Source organism: Melozone crissalis, unplaced genomic scaffold (assembly GCF_028551555.1).
Source record: "Melozone crissalis strain CALT ecotype California unplaced genomic scaffold, PUWL_Pcris_2 ptg000004l_1, whole genome shotgun sequence".
NCBI classification, from domain to species: Eukaryota; Metazoa; Chordata; class Aves; order Passeriformes; family Passerellidae; genus Melozone; species Melozone crissalis.
The window spans coordinates 16,248,795-16,265,070 of record NW_026535782.1 but is presented as its reverse complement, the minus strand read 5'-3'; the positions used below and the strand labels follow the sequence as shown (position 1 = coordinate 16,265,070).

Genomic DNA, 16,276 nt, shown 5'->3' with positions numbered 1-16,276 from the left:
TGCAGCTCTCAAAAGGCAACTGTTTCCAAACAGGAAAGCTACACATTTTGCAATTAGGATAGATTAGGACAGAATATTTCAGTGCTCTTTTCTTCTGTAACTCAATTTTTCCTACAGAATGGGCTGAGATCATTTAACAGCTGCTGCCACCATGCTGGTTACAATGTGCTCTACCACGCTCTAGTTATCTACACATGTCAAATACTGCATTTCTGCACTCAAAATGTGTAGGGATCATTCAGTTTCCACTGTTCTCAGAATGTCTGAAACATGGCTTTTCTGAAGGGAGGTACTCATGCTTGCTTTTATCAGTTCTAAAGTTACTCTTTTCTCCTCGTGAAATCTTCTCCAGGAGAAATAGGAACATCTGGTTAGTTGACTTAGAAATCTCAAAATCCATTTAGTCAATAAATCCACTTTAAAAATATTCTCAATAAATTAAATCATGGTGTGATCACCCACCAGTGTAGGCTTGTGTTAAGTTTTATGGTTAGACTGAACTATTTTAAGGGTTTTTCCCAATCTAAGTGACTGTAAGATTCTATGGGGAAAAAAACCAAAACAACAGAAACTTACCATTGACAACACAACTCAATACATTGAAAAAATTGAACAATAAATTATTTTATCCCTAAAATGACAGCAGTATCATTTCTTTCTACCTGGCTAGTTAAGGAGAAGTATTAAAAAGGACTTTTAAAAAGATTTATTTCTATACATTCATTCTTAAGTCTATATAATTTAATTAAACTTAAAAGTCTCCACTTTGAATTGCTACATATATCCATTCATTTGAGAACAAACTACAAGTAATGAAAAAGGACCATATATATATTATAAAAAAATATTATTATATAATAAAGTTAAGCACAAAAATCTTTCTCCAAAATTTTTATAGATCTATACCTTTCAATTTTCATATAATTTATTAAGGAGACATCAACACTGCTTTTGTGTGATTCTCTCATTCAGAGTTCATACACTCCATTTAGTGGCTGAAATGTGATGATTTGTACAACCAAGTATTTTTCACATCCTGTCAACTATAAATAAAAGAGCAACACTATAACCTCTGTAATACAGTTTTTATCTCAGAAATAAAACATACTAAACAATTACAGGGTGCATATGCATATGTTTGCTTTTATTATTGTGTTCGCACAATTCTGTCAAGTGTCTTTCTTATTTGAAATTTTGACAATAAAAAAAGGAACCAAATTGCCCTTGCTGTCAGTAGGAGCTGTTCAGTAACCGAAAATCATTTGCTTTGATGCAATTTTAGAACAGAAGATGAATAAAGAAGAATTGGGTCGATTCTGATCTCCCACAAATATTAGCAAAGATAACTGCATGTAAGCCTGGAAGAATAGACCAAACAACCATTTAGTGAGGGGAGAATAATAAATCCCCACAATATAATTAACTTGAATTCTTAATGCTGCAAATAAGTTGAAAAAAGGAAAAAAATCACCAAAGGGAAAAAAAGGTACTCTTTCACAATTTTAAAGGTTTTGGCAAAAGGAAAGTTGCCAGGTGAAACTCAGGTGAAACGTCCCAGATGTTTCTACAAAAAAATTTAAAAAAACCCATAGCACCTAGGAAGCAAGGACAAAATATATCATTTGGAACAAAATAAAAATTCCTCCTTCCCTATGCCTGGTAGCAAAATTAACCTTGAACATGTGAGAAAAATGTACACTAGCTGCAGATTTTGTATCCTAACCTTAGTGTTATTTTTTAAATATTTCAAAAGAATTATGAAATAGCCTATGTACTATTTGGAACACTTGATCAGGGGTTTGTAATTGTGTCACTAATAAATATTCCATTAAATAAAATCACAAAGTACTCTTGAAAGCAGTGGCTTTAATGGGACTTTGGTCCATGTTCTACTCTGAAATAAAATTCTGACTTTACTAAAAATTAATGGTATATTTGCCATTGGTATTAAATGGACTTCATCTTTAGTGTCCAAAACAGCATAATGATATCACTTGCAATATAAGAATCTGGAGGTTTTTATGTAGGTAGAAAAAGCTATAGTAATGTACACTGGACTTTTAAAACAAACTGCTGTTTGAGAGCCTTTTGGTAAAGGTCTGAAAATTATTTCTAGGCGTTTGTATCCATGAAATTCATATCTGTTGGTAACACACCTGCTGCATTTCATAGATATATTCATAAAATATGAAGACAGATGGTTGAAAGGCTCAGAAATGCTTCTTCCTTAATACAGAGGAGGGTTGGGGTCATGAGGAAAGAAAAAAAAATATCTTTTAACTTTCTCAGGAGAGCCTAGGTAACAAATGAAGGCTATTTCATTTAGTTCAAAAATAAAAAACAGTTCATCTTATTTCCCAAATAACCACACTATTCTGACACTATCTTCCATCATTTTCACTGCTGCTGCACAAGATCAAAACCCTGATGACAACCTATTCTTTGCTGCTTACTCCCTGTAGAGGTAAGTTCTTTCTTTCAAGCTCCTATTGCCACAAAAGATCTTTAGTGTTTCACAGAATATGGGGTGATAATATCTGGTACCTTTTCATATGAAGGGACTGGAGAATTAGAATGGCTGTTCATGCAGAATGCTACCAATTTTTTGTGTTTCAAATGCTCTCTGAGTTCCAAAGTTCTGCTCCAAGAAGCATTGCTTATAAATATGCTATAGCATGACTTTGGTCATATAATCTATATATCCCACTTTCAATTTCACATTTTTAAGAAGAATGCATTTGACTTAATTGAATATTACAAATCTATGAAGTAACCTTTCACTAGTTTCCATGGATGCCATACTAGATCTTGGTATCATTTACCTGTATGTCCATTCGTAGCAGCAGAATACAAGGCAGAATAGCCATCTTCACAAGAGTAATTAATGTCCAGTCCTTCTTCATTAAGCAGCATTGATAATAAAGTGACATTTCCCTGGGCAGCAGCTTGGTGAAGAAGGGTGGGCCTGCCACCCAGGGGGACAGGACCACCACTTGTTAACAAAGGGGTTAGGGAGGAAGACCAGCCTGTGAGTTAAAGCAACAGAAGTTAGAGACACATAAATAAGCCCTGCATTTTCTGTGTTCTTTTAAGTACTAAAAAGTATCTTCAAAATAACTGCATTTGTTAGTTTAGCAAAAATTTTGTGATGGTGCTTTGTCTACACATTAGAAGGTATTCTGAAGAATAAAAACTGCATTGAGGGGTGACACTTGTTAATACAAAAGAACAGGACCTCACGACAAAAGGTCAATGTGAAACTTATGAATGGTAGTAGCATGTGGATGTCTCAAAAAATTTATATTATCAAGGCTAACAGAAGTTTTAGACAAGTTTTAATTCATTTGCAATATGCCAGGAAGAATTTTTAAGTATCTATAGAAAAGTTTTCGAAATGAAATACTTATTTTCATATGTAATTTTATCTTCCTTAGTGCAAACTTTAGTATTTATATATTTGGTATTTATATAACTCACATGTAGTCATAAAGATTAATTGCATGGAGAGCCCTTATTGACATCAGGTGCCTTTCAATAAGTTTGAAAAAACATGTAGAAATCATTTACACAAATAATACAGAAAAAAATATTTATTATTGAACTCTCCATTAAGGTAACCTTCCTTTTACTTTGTGATACTTAAACATTATAAAATGCTCCAGTGGGAATGAATAACAGGTTATACAAAATTTATGTATGAAAGCTTTCACTCCATTAACAAAGAGTGTTCAATCCAAAACTCTGAAAGCTTAGGCATTGTGGTTAAATGTTCTGTTGACTACTTATCAGCTTTAGTAGGCACTTTGTTAAGAATATGAAGTTTGCTGCATAAGACATGGAATATTTTATGCATCCTTCCTTGAGCAAAGACTGCAAGAGAAAACAGAAGAAAGGCTGGTTTTTTTTAATATATATTTTCATTATTACCTTTAGAAAATACACATGAGGCTGAAATTTGATACAAAGCAAGATAAAGCAGCTTTTAATGCAGTTTTGCAATGCCTGAGACTGAAGAAGAGTTGCAGGCCATCAGCTTCAGTTCCATTCAAGCTGGTAAGTGCTACCCAACATCTCGAACTAGAAAAAGTATGTGGTAGTAGCAGTGCCATGCTGGGATGGTCTGCTCCACATTTTGGAAAACAAAATGAAATACAGAAATTCCCAAGAGAATTCTACACAAACAATGGACTGGGTACCTTGTAAGATCTCAATACATTTTAATTAACATCAAGACTTATGCAAGAATTCATCATCTGAGTAATACCAATGAAGAATACATCATTTGATTCCAGTTAAAAAAAAAAAAAAACCCCAAAGAAATGCTTGGAGTATTTTCAATTAAGTAAGCTAAATTTGTCAATTTAAATTAAGTTTACTAGTGAAACATCTAAACATATGAACATATTTTTAGTATTTTCCCAATATTATTAGCTTAATATTAAACTTTTTTTTTATATTCACTGTAAGAAGCCATCACTGCAGCTATGAAATTACCTTATAAATCCAAATTTAAATAAAAATAAATTGTAAAATTAACTTCATACATCTTCTTATAACTTCAATTCTGAAGCTGCCTTCTGACTATTAATACTTTTAGTAATACCTATTTCTCCAATACTTTTAATCAGAGGGGTTTGAGGGTTTCTGAAGTTTATTAAAAAAACCCCAAAAAGCAATATATAAAGTAAACTGTATGCTTTAAGCGGCAAAAAATATATTATCTTCAACTTCCACCATTTGAGAACAGTTAACTCTTACAAAATTCCCAAAGGTCCAAAGAAAAACTTGTAGTATTCCTTTCCATTGTGAAAGTGGTTTTATTTTTCCAGCCTTTTGTTATTCTTTGAAACTAACTGTGCTGCAGCTGTTGCTATACATATATTTATGTTTTTAAAATAGTACTTCCGTAGATTTTACCGTCTTCTTGTGGTAGTTAACTGATAGTGGATATTGTTAAGGTGGCACTACCATTACTAAAATTGTTTATCCAAGTAACACTGGAATTTTGGTAATATGAATAGTATTTTGAGTTTCCTTTCCTTTTTTAAAAAAATGCAATTTTGGATGTAGTTTATTTGCTTGTTTGTTTGCTTGTTCTTGGGGCATCCTTAAGACAAATGCAAAATGAATGGAATTTTTTAATGTCACATCTTAATTTTCATTTCAGCTCCTTGAAAAGAAAAATACGTTGTTGTAATTCAGTGATGAAATTAATTATACTAGGTTAGTATTAAATGAAAACCTTCAACTGATAAAGATACAAAAATAACTAATGAATCTAACTTTACATTCTATTATCAGAGTGAAGCAGTATAATAAAATTCAACTCATCCAATAAAAATGCACCAACATTAAAAGATAACAATAAATAAGGGACACCATTACAAAAAGTTAGGAAATGTGAAGCATCTGTGAAAGCTTGTAGGGCATGCAGTGATGAAGGGCAGAGGGACAGACAAAAACAGCTTCTGGCATCAGCTTCAGAATGCGAGATGGTTAATTTCAGAGCCTAGATCAGTCCTTCACCCCCCCGCCACACACACTTTTATCTTCAAAGCCAATTGTAAAGAGAGAATAAATCAATCACTATAGAAATGAGCAAAATAAAAAAAAATATATATTTCATTCAAGAGTGACACAGAAAGCACAAAAGTAAGAAGAAAGTGAAAGCAGAAATCCCAGGGATATGGTAATCCAAACGCCTACATTTGTTTCCATTTTGAAGTCTTACAGCCATTGAACTGCAGAAATCCAAACAGAGCAGAAGCGTTCTGGCACTGATTCAAAGGCTGCTGAAGTTAATGAAAACACTGCCACAGATTTTAAATCAGGCCATAAATGTTCATTGTAACGTCTCTATGTGCAGTCTGCTTAACATTAATGATGAAGGCCCGTGTCTTTTCCGAGCAGGGAGGAAAAGAGCAACATGTGGTACAACAGCCACCTCTGAAAGAAGATACAGTCACATTGCTTTAGCAGAATGCCTTAGTGACAGGGATCAGAGCTCCCATTTAGAGTTTACTCTGAATAGTTCCTTTTCTTAGAACCAAGACACTTCCTTATTGAAAATCAGGCTGTTGATATGTTCCTATATCAATCTGAGCTTATTAGGAAACTCTATTAAAATTAATAAATATAATACTTTAGTGATTATGTTATTATCAATTCTTCTGGCTCCACAGTAAGAAGAAAGAAGCATGAATTTACTGACTTACAAAAAAGTATAAAAATGAAGGATTCTGTCAGTGTCCTTTAATGTGGTAAAATTTTTGTTGTTAAAAATATTAAAGAATTCTGATTGAAGCTAACTACTTACTATACAATAAAATTACCAGGATTTAACCATGTTCTTATTTAACTGAATGCAAAACTGAAATCCTAAACATTTGCTGAAAAAAAGCAAATAAAGCATATTAAAATCAACCAGATCATTAATAAAACTAACTGATTCTGTGCCTAGAGGATATACAAAGGCAGATATGGGAAGGAGGTTTCAGCTGTACTTGTAGTTTGTTAGATGTTTCTCACCTCAAAGAAAGTCATACTTAAAAAGGAGGTTGAAAAAGGGAATGAGTGGCATGAATTCAGGTACTACTGACCACATTATCTTAACAAAACCAGTGTTATTAAATTTGGTTTATCTTTTTATTTCCATGTATATTTATAAAATCTATTTTTTCTTAGCATGTAATTTTGAAAGAGATGTTTTCCATACTTGCATAATATCCATTCCTCTAAATTTAGTTAGTTCTGCAGTTTGCTAGAACACTTGGCTAAAACAGATTAAATTGCCTTAAAAACATAAAGAAAATGAGATTGAAGAATAAGTGCAATAAAATATAAGCATTATTTTGGGTAGAAGACAAACTCCTGAATATTTATGCGAATACTGCAGATCAAGTTATTAAGGTTCTTTGAGCCTGTATGTAGCCAGTAAAGGAGATACTAAAATAACATCTCTATATAAATAAAATAAAATTTAAAAAATTAGCATGCACCTAAGTAGAGTTTAAGCAATCTTTCTCAGAGAACTTTGGATCATGTTTCCCATCTGCAATTGCAAATATTCGTGAAAAACAGTGTCACTTACAAAGTACTAAGATGAAATGTTCAGAGCAAGGATTATAATGGAATTAAATCAACAAATATTTCCATGCCTCCTCAAAAAAAGTGAAGGGAGTTAGAGAAAGCAAGAAACCTTAAAAATTAAAAAAATCTAACAATTTTTGACAAAAAGTCCTCTCTGTGAGAATTTTCTCTGAGAATGGTCACACATTTCATAAGAAACACAAATTAAGTATTTGGGGGCAGAGTCTGATAGAAAAGAATTACTGTTCTCCTAAGAAAAAAGTTAATGCCTCAAAGCACGGACTAAAGCAAAAAAAATACATGAAATTATGAAGAAAAGCACTGGTAATTTCATTTTTAAGGTATGGAATTTATTCTTTTAAGGAATAATCAATAACTACCTTAAGTGATTACCAAATATCAGATAAATAATGTAATACTAACTGTTATATACACCTAATTCATGCTGATAGGATTTGTGAAATACAATCTCTTGCTTACAAAAACTATTCACTTGGAAGCTGACTTTCCAGTAATTTGTTCTATGTTCATAAAATCTTAATTATTTTTTTAAAGAACTTGAAAATTCTGTTATGGAGCCTAATAGCACTTGAAGGCAAATTAAGTTCAGAAAATATTTGAAATACTGGAAGACTAATTATCTATCTGACATGGCAATCAGACTCATCTTGGAATATGAATTTAAGATGAAAATTCAGGACATCCATATGAAAAACAGCAAACTAATAGGCAGTCATCAAATCCTAATGTTGTTGACTGAGGAGCAGCAGACAAATAGAAGCATAAGATTTCTGAGCTCATGCTTTTATGGCACAGTTCAGAAAGGAGAGAGGATTGTGACAGTATGGTGTGACAACCAAATGTTAAAAGGATGCGTAGGTTACTGCTGATACATGTAGAAAGTCTTCAATGAAGTGGAATGAGAATAAAAATTGCTTAATAACAGGAAACTTGGAACATCCTCACACAATTTTGCCACACACAGTTTTTGGAGTGGCTTCCCCAGGACTGGTGCTTGAGTTCAACTCACTTATTAGCTAGTGGTGCAGCTACCAAGAGAAAGGGGTTGGTTATGTGTTGGAAGCAGATCAGCTGTGTAGAGCTTTTATGCCCTACAGATGATGATGCAGGGACTAGAGTTATGAGGGACTCCAGTACCAAAACTGAACTAGCTGTTGGAAGTTTGAGACAATTGAAACATTCTTCAATGCTGATGAAGGTCTAAAGCGTTCCATAATGGAGTGTTCTTTTTTTTTCACTGCAGTGCAAGTCAAACTAAATAGGAGCTTCTACCTAATGTTCTAGTGCTACTGATCCCAGCAGGGAAGTATGTTAATAAAATGCTTTATAGGAGATCTACACACTGAAATGTAGATCGGTATTGTCTTTGTTCACTTTAATACCATCAGCAAGATTCCCTGAAGCTGGTGGCACATTAGACACACCAGTAAGTCCCCACCAAAACACAAGATGAGTAGCAGATAGACACACTGACTCCAGACTTAAGATTATGAACAGTTAGATTTTAACTTTCTAACAGCAAACTTGTGCCCAAATCTGTTGAAGTAAACCTGTGAGATGCCATGCATGAGTATTAACAAAGCCTACAACCAAAAAAAGAACTATAGAAAAACAGAAATAAAATGAAACATATTCTATAGGCATGTAGTGATATATAGCAAAGTGCACTGTTATACAGGCAATTACATGTCTTAATGTGCAACCATCTACAGCCGTAGCAGAATACCACAGCCCCAGCTATCCCCTGTTCTTTAAAAGATTCACACAGAATAGAAATACATATTCCATAGAAGATCCCCTGAAGAGGTAATATTCAAAACATAATTTAAGACTGAAAAAGCATTTTGATGTCTAAAATACTAGTATTAACCAAAAAAAAAATTTTAAAAAATTTAAAGGAATTTGTTTAATACACTCTAATCTGCAGCTCACTTACTCTAAACATTAAGCCTCTTTAAAAAAAGCCTTCTATATGGAGACTTCCTTGAGGAAGGAAACTTATTTATAACATTACTAAATCAGCGAAAGAATTCCCATATCCCTGGAATATGGAAAAAATACAAACGAAAATTTTAGCTTTTAGAAAGTAAGAAAGATAAAGTTACAAGATAAATAAAGCAAATAAGACATATAAGAAAACCAAAACATTGTTTTTGAGGGAGACAGTTTGTAGCATATCAATCCCTTTACCTGAGGCTGTTACCAGGAGGCTGTCTGAATCACATGGTCTACAGGATGAAGCACTAACAGGGTTTATGGAGGAGCTACAGGCAATGGTGGTGGGAATGACAAAGGAATTTTCTGAACATGCAGGTTGGTTCAGTCCAGGAAAGTGGGAAGGCCAGGCACCCACCTGAGATGAGGCTATGGCTGGTATGGCACAGCCTGCAGGTGCCACAGATAAATCTATAGCAGGTTTTGGTGGCAGCTGAGGTGAGGACTTAGAAATAATTTCCTCATTTATTACCCTGATTCCTTGTGGTGAACTTGAAAGAGGTGAGGTCATGGTTTTGTTGTCAGTTTTTGCACTGGTATTTGGGGATCGATTACTATCCATTAAAACTTTAAGCTGTGGGTGTGGTGGAGAAGGAGCTTGTGAAAGCCCTGGTTTTTTAGGAGGAATAGGTGGAGGGTTTCCTCTGTCAATTCTTGATACACCTGGAGTCTTTAAAGTAATTTTACCAACCGGGGTGTAAGTGCCAACTTCCCCTGAATGTGACGTCCCCGGGCGCGATGGAGCGCCGCTCTGAGGGCCTGTGAATCTGGAAAGAGCTTGGGTAACAGTGTTCCGAGCTGCCTGCTTGGCAACAAGGTTGTCACGACTGGTCGGGGATACATCCCTTGAGGGAGGGCTTTGGGTTGTGTTTCCATTTTGGTCTTGGTCATTAGTATTTGCCTGAAATCTAAATCTAGCTGCTTGGACTCTTGGGTTTAGGCCTGGATGGCCAGCAGCGTTGGCAGATGGTGAATGCAGACTGTGTATAGATGAAGAGAGCGAGGAATTCTGAGCTGTGGCAGTTGGTGTGGTAGGGGTGCAAAGGGAATTACTATTTGAAAAAGGGGAAGTGCTACTTGATAAATCAGGGGATAAGCCTGTATTTGGTCCATTTTCTTCAATTCTGTTTTGATTCTGTGCAAGAACAGGAGTTGTGGGAGGGACAAGTTCACTAGATGAAGATTGCCTATCAATGACAGGCTTCACAAATGCTGCATTGGTACACACATTCATTTTTGTATTGCCAGACACTAGTGGGCTCACTGTAGAAGGCTTTATAGAGACAGTCAAAGGCAACTTCTTAGTGTTTTCTACACTACTGTCCATCATTACAGTCTCTGTTTGACAAGCAACAGTTCTTGAGCTTGGCTCTTCTGTTTCAACTGAAATAGAAACAAGACTCCTATCGCCATTCTTCTGAGAAAGATTAGCTTTACTTTCATTCTCCTTTTTTAATTGCTCAATCATTTTGATCATTTTATCTCTTTCTTCTCTGAGGTCACTGGTGTGTGTTTCCTCTTTGTGAAGTTTGGCACGCAACTGCTCTCTCTCTGTGTCAAACTCAGACAGCTGCTTTTCCATTTGAGCTTCCATTTGTGTACTCCTTTGTTTCTCAGCTGCAAGAAACTCCTCCAATTCAGTAGCCTTTTTCTTTTCCTCTTCAAATTTTGACATCACTTCTTCCAGTTTCTGGGCTTCTTCTACAATTCTGCCAGACAACTGCTTACACTCTTTCACTAGCATCAATACTACATGCTTATTTTTTCCACGTTCTTCTTCAAGGCGAGCAGATAGTTTTTTGTGCTCCAGCTCAAGATTCTGTAACTGAAATTTTTCCATTTCCAACTGTAAGAAGACAGAAAATAATTCTCACTAACAATTCTCATTTCATAATAACCTAGTATTAACCTGACACTGATACTTTAATCTTTGAGAGTATGACTAAAATGAACCCAGGAAGGTGATTTGTGATATCTAACACACGTGCATATAATCTTATACAAGCAAAAGAAAGAGAGCCATATCAGAAGAGCAATTTAGAAACTAAGTAAACTCTTCTAATTTCCTCCATTGACAAGAGAGAGACTCTCCAAAGTCTTTAGTGCTTGTGATTCCTGAGTGATGGAACTACCTGTTCTCCAAAAAATTGACAGAAGACATAACATAAAGCCATCTAAGTAAAGGAACCATACACAAGTAAGAGATGAGGTTTGCAAAAAATCTTTGAGGACAGAAATGACAGGGTTAGGTTTTATCTCTTCCTCCAACTGAAGGAGATTAAGTCCATCATAAACATAACTGGTATCCTGTATCTTGTTTTAACATTTATAAATAAGACAACTTCTTGGCACAGGCAGACAGAAATATTTTCCTATACTTAATAATAGTAAAAAGTCTCATTGACATCAGTGATGTATAAGCTGCTATTAATAAAATGCAGATAACAGATAAGAATAATTTTCCCCTTATTCATATAACCATTGCCTCCAATTCATTTTGTCTACTGTTAATGCTTTTATTCACAGACCCTCTTCTAGAAAAGCACTGCAAAAATATGGCAATACACCATTTTATAAAACATCTATGAGGAAGAAATCATTGTGGGAAATGATACCTACATTTTAAAGATCATCTTGGTTTCAAATACTTCAAAACCAGTTTAGCAGCATAGGGGCTGCACTGGGGTTTTAGAGCTTAATCCCAGGCTGACACTCTGCACAATGCTTTTCACAAAACAACACTCACTCTTTCTTAAAAATGTTATTGGAAGGGGACCTTGAAGTTCCAACCACTCTGCCACAGGCAAGCACACCTTCCACTGGACCAGGCTGCTCAGAGCCCCAAAAATCAGTGCTAAACATGAAAAATGATGTATGGTATTATCAGTCTTTGCTAAACAAACTGTATCAGCAGCAATATCTCTTCAGTTCTGTTAATGGAAATACAGCTGCAAATTAAATTAAAAAATATTATAATGACACTGTATTTAGGAATGGTCCAAGCACAGCTTACAAGTGAAAAAACCCTTATTTTTTCCTCAGTGATTTCACTGCGTTTCAGTGGATCCAGCATTTGCATGGTTCACTTGAATTTCAAAACAAGGAAAGCATCCAACCATTTCTTTTCTTTGTTAAAATAGGTATAAAGATCATGAGAAATGTATATAATTTCTAAAGCTTGGAGATAAATATTAATAGTGAAAATACTTTTTGTCAAACTTTCTATACTTTATTATTCTGCTATTTTATTTTCAGATGAGCTTCTCATTCTATAAATTAAGTGTTGTGAAATTATATTACTTCCAAATAATTACAAACAGATTTTAATATTTAACTGCCATGAAATCAGCTTACCATACTATAATAATACCTGACTTGTAAGAATTGCATCTAAAGGACGACTCCTTAATAAAAATGTAAATCCTCCATTTGATTTCAATGCACAAAAGCAGCATTATTTTCTCATTTTACATTGTCTCCTATGTCTCTCTCTCCCTCCCTCTTGTTCTTTTGGCCGCATCATCTCAAATAGGGAAAAGCCTCTGAATATTTACATGGTATTTTTCCCTTTAGATGACAGATTTGGAACTAGCTGCAATTATTTATGAGTTTACAAACTAAGTAGAACCTGATTTTTGCAAAATGTACTATATGCTGACACTATATCATATCAGAAATATAAACATCCAGAAATGAGTTCAAGAAGGATTTGAAAAGGGGTGAAAAAGGGTACTGGGAAAAAAATATAGTGTCCCACAAACAATTAACCAGCAAAGCCCTTCAGAGGTGAGAGACAGCATACCTTGTAAGAAGATGTTGAGGGAGCTTGGCTTGCATAGTTTAGTGAAAAACAGACTGAGAGATACCCTAACAACAACATCCTTTTGAAGGGCCCTTACAGTGATGACAAGAGTAAAATTCATGTTGGTAATGGCAGGTAGGGCTCCATAATAAAAGGTTACAGAAAAAAAAACTTGCCCTTTGAGAGGCTCAGTCTCAGAAAAAAGTTCTTCACAAGGACACCAGTGCAGAAAATATGCAGTATTGCCATTCCTGGGGGTTTTCATGACTAAGCAAGACAAATTTACAGATGACCAGATGTACTGATGATGATGATAATCTGCTTTAAGCACAAGGTTAGAATAAATTACACCAACAGGCCTTTTTCAACCCACACTTGCCTTTCTTTGAGCATGCATCCCAATACTAACTCCTCTGCAAACTCTCAACAAATCAAGAACTGTCATTTTGATGATCTGTTTTGTGTTCCCAGGAAAACTCAAAATTAATTTTCACAGCAGCTCCAAGAAAAGCATTCAAAGAGATGGAAGAGGATGGAGATTTAACACAAAGCAGATGACATCCGAGAGTGAGATGTTTGTATATGGTAAGCCTTACAGTCCTTGTGCACCTCCTTAATTTTTCTACATGCTGGTATATTTTTATGCCTTGTTTTTTGTGATCAAATGAAAATTTTATTCACAGAATTCTTCTGAGGTGATTATATTCACAGATATCAAGTCCCCCCCAGAATAAGAGTTCACTCTGAGTCTGTTTAAAGTTCAGTAACACACAGAGAAAATAAACACAGCTGTACACAGACTTCATTACTTAGATTGGGACAGTGAACCAATTCCAAACACGAAGACAGAAGCATCACACATTTAGAGAAGGAGGAACCACTTTTGGAGGGAAGGGCAGCAGCTGGCTTGTATTTAGGTTACATTTGCCTAGGCTGGGTTTTTTCCTTGCACTGTGTCAAGCTACCCTGATGAACATTTTTCGAAGTCCCTCAAAATTCCTTCATTACTCTCTTCAACAGAAGGATTTGAGATGAAGAACAGACAGAAAAATGTGGAATGGAGAGAAGGTAAAACACTGAATGAAATGTTTGTGAATGCATGGAGATGTCTGAGAGATACATCATCTGTTTCCACAAACACAAGGAGTTTAAAAGTGTCTTGCACAAATAGCATTTCTAATGGAGATTGGAAGAGGAAGGTGTACTTCAGTAGACAGTCATGCACACAGCTGCTCAACACCATGTAGTTTGTTTTCAAATCCTTAAAATTAAGATTTAAAGAAAAAAAAGCTGATGTATTCCTCTAGAAGGCAAAAGACAAAAGTATCCTTTCCTGTACAAACAGACGTACAGATACAGACTTTGGTAAAAAAAAAGACAAAAAGGGACAAAATTTGAATTTACATATTAATATACTGATATATTCTTAATATGTGAGCCCATCTTAGGTGCATGTATCTGTCCCTATAATAAAAGCCACAGATAAATGAAGAATTTAGGTACAAGAAGAGACTTGTGGCCATGCACTGAAACAAGAAACTAATTCCACTGTCCTGGCAGATGCGTCAGGGCTTCTCCCAATATCCTTTCTCAGTCAGAACATGTAAGCTTGCTTGTCCTTTCCTATTTTTATATTTACTGAAAAAGCTTAAGAGAAAAATAAAAGTAATACTTTAGAGTTCTTCAAAACAAGTGTGAGGTACATATAATAGTTCATTCCACATTAAACTGTTTGAAGACTTACATATCATACTGATATCCTTTTTTATATGATCTGTTTTCCTGAAGTCTTAACAGAGAAATGATGCTTAAACTAAACAAAAACCAGAGCTAAAGTAACAACAAAATGTTTGCTGGTTTAATTTAAGCAACTTCCAGCACTTTCACATGTTTTTTCCCAAAGAGCAATCATTACAAAAATCAATTTTATATCAATTGCCTTGGCCTGTTTGCTGTTTGGGGTTTTTAAGTCAATGTAAAACTGTCACCAAAAACCTGTATCACAGCAGTAGACATTCTATCCATCTTATATGAAGTGAAGATGACTAAACACATAGAGAACATTTTTTTTCTATTTATTCAAAAATACTTTGTGTAATTAGTACTTTACACAACTGTTTCATCTCTTTCCTCTCAGAAACCCCTTCCCAACATATTCATATTTAGCTATGTTTAAGAAATGTATGGCTTACATACTGGTGAAATACATGCCACCAACCAATCATTCACATTCAAAATGACACTGTTTTATCTTCAATCTGGCACTTTTTTCTGCAATGTAATTGTTCCAAAATTATTTTCTTTTTACAGTAAATGTTCTTAATATGCAAAAAAGTATTTTTAGAGGCATAAAACATTTTTGCTGATTTTTGAAATAGAGCCACCTAATATAAAAATAAAATAAATTATTTACTTTATTCAGGTTAGAATGAAAATAGGTTCTTAAGGCTTCAACAGTATTGGTTTAAAAATATCTTGTGATGATGCTCAGTTCACACTGAGCTATCTACTTACATATCCACTGTATCAACTTGCACCAGTTATATTTAATTTTGTTCCATAAATAGAGCTAAAATCACAGAACAAATGAAGTGTGCATACAAAATATCACCAGAAAACCAGCACCTCACCGTATATGAAAATTAAATGGCAACATTTTAACACTTGTGATGTTAATCAAGAAAAAGATGCAAATGAAAAATGTGACACGAAAGAATAAAGCAGGAGAGGGAGAAGGGAAAAAGTCAATAGCAGGATACCTTCTTTTGTCTGTTTTCAGCAGCAGCCAACTGCGCTGACATTCTTTCTTGCATTTTCCTGCAGTGAGCCATTACAGCTTCCAAAATGGACAGAGGGTTCATGCATATTGGTTTCTTTTCTTTACCACCAGCACCTGCCTCAAAGTCTCTCTGAAGAGCCAGAAATGGGTCGCTCAGATTAAACCTTCCGTATCGCTCCTGGATAAAAACCTCTTTGCGCCGGGCCTAACAGAAAAAAAAAGGCAAACTAAAAACAGAGAAATAAAATGCATTCTTTGAAGTACATCCACACATAGAAGAAACTTACACTACAGGAAAAGCAATATACATCATTTAAAGTTTTAAAACATTTTCTTTAGGTATTCATGTACAACCTCTAAAAGAAAAATATGCCTCAAAAAATCAGAAAAATACCCACAGTGCAGAGAAACGCTGTCAAGAAAGAGAAACCATCCAAAAAAAGGGAAAAACATTTCTCTGCAACTTTGTTCAAATTCTGTTTTGAACAATAAGCAAAAACAACAAAAACAAAAAAAAGGAAGAATAAAGTTCTGATGTACAAAAGAGGAGAAAGAGACCAAATACTTACCCAATGGGTTAGCACATCATT

At 34.7% G+C, this 16,276-nt stretch overlaps 1 protein-coding gene across 1 annotated transcript in view; it reads right to left on the bottom strand.

The window, feature by feature from the left end:
* Positions 1-16,276, bottom strand: part of CTTNBP2 (cortactin binding protein 2) — a 79,074-nt gene that overhangs the window by 32,926 nt on the left and 29,872 nt on the right. The window contains 3 exon segments of the mRNA XM_054270716.1: positions 2,823-3,026; positions 9,301-10,951; positions 15,667-15,891. Coding sequence (XP_054126691.1) covers positions 2,823-3,026; positions 9,301-10,951; positions 15,667-15,891 — 2,080 coding nt within the window.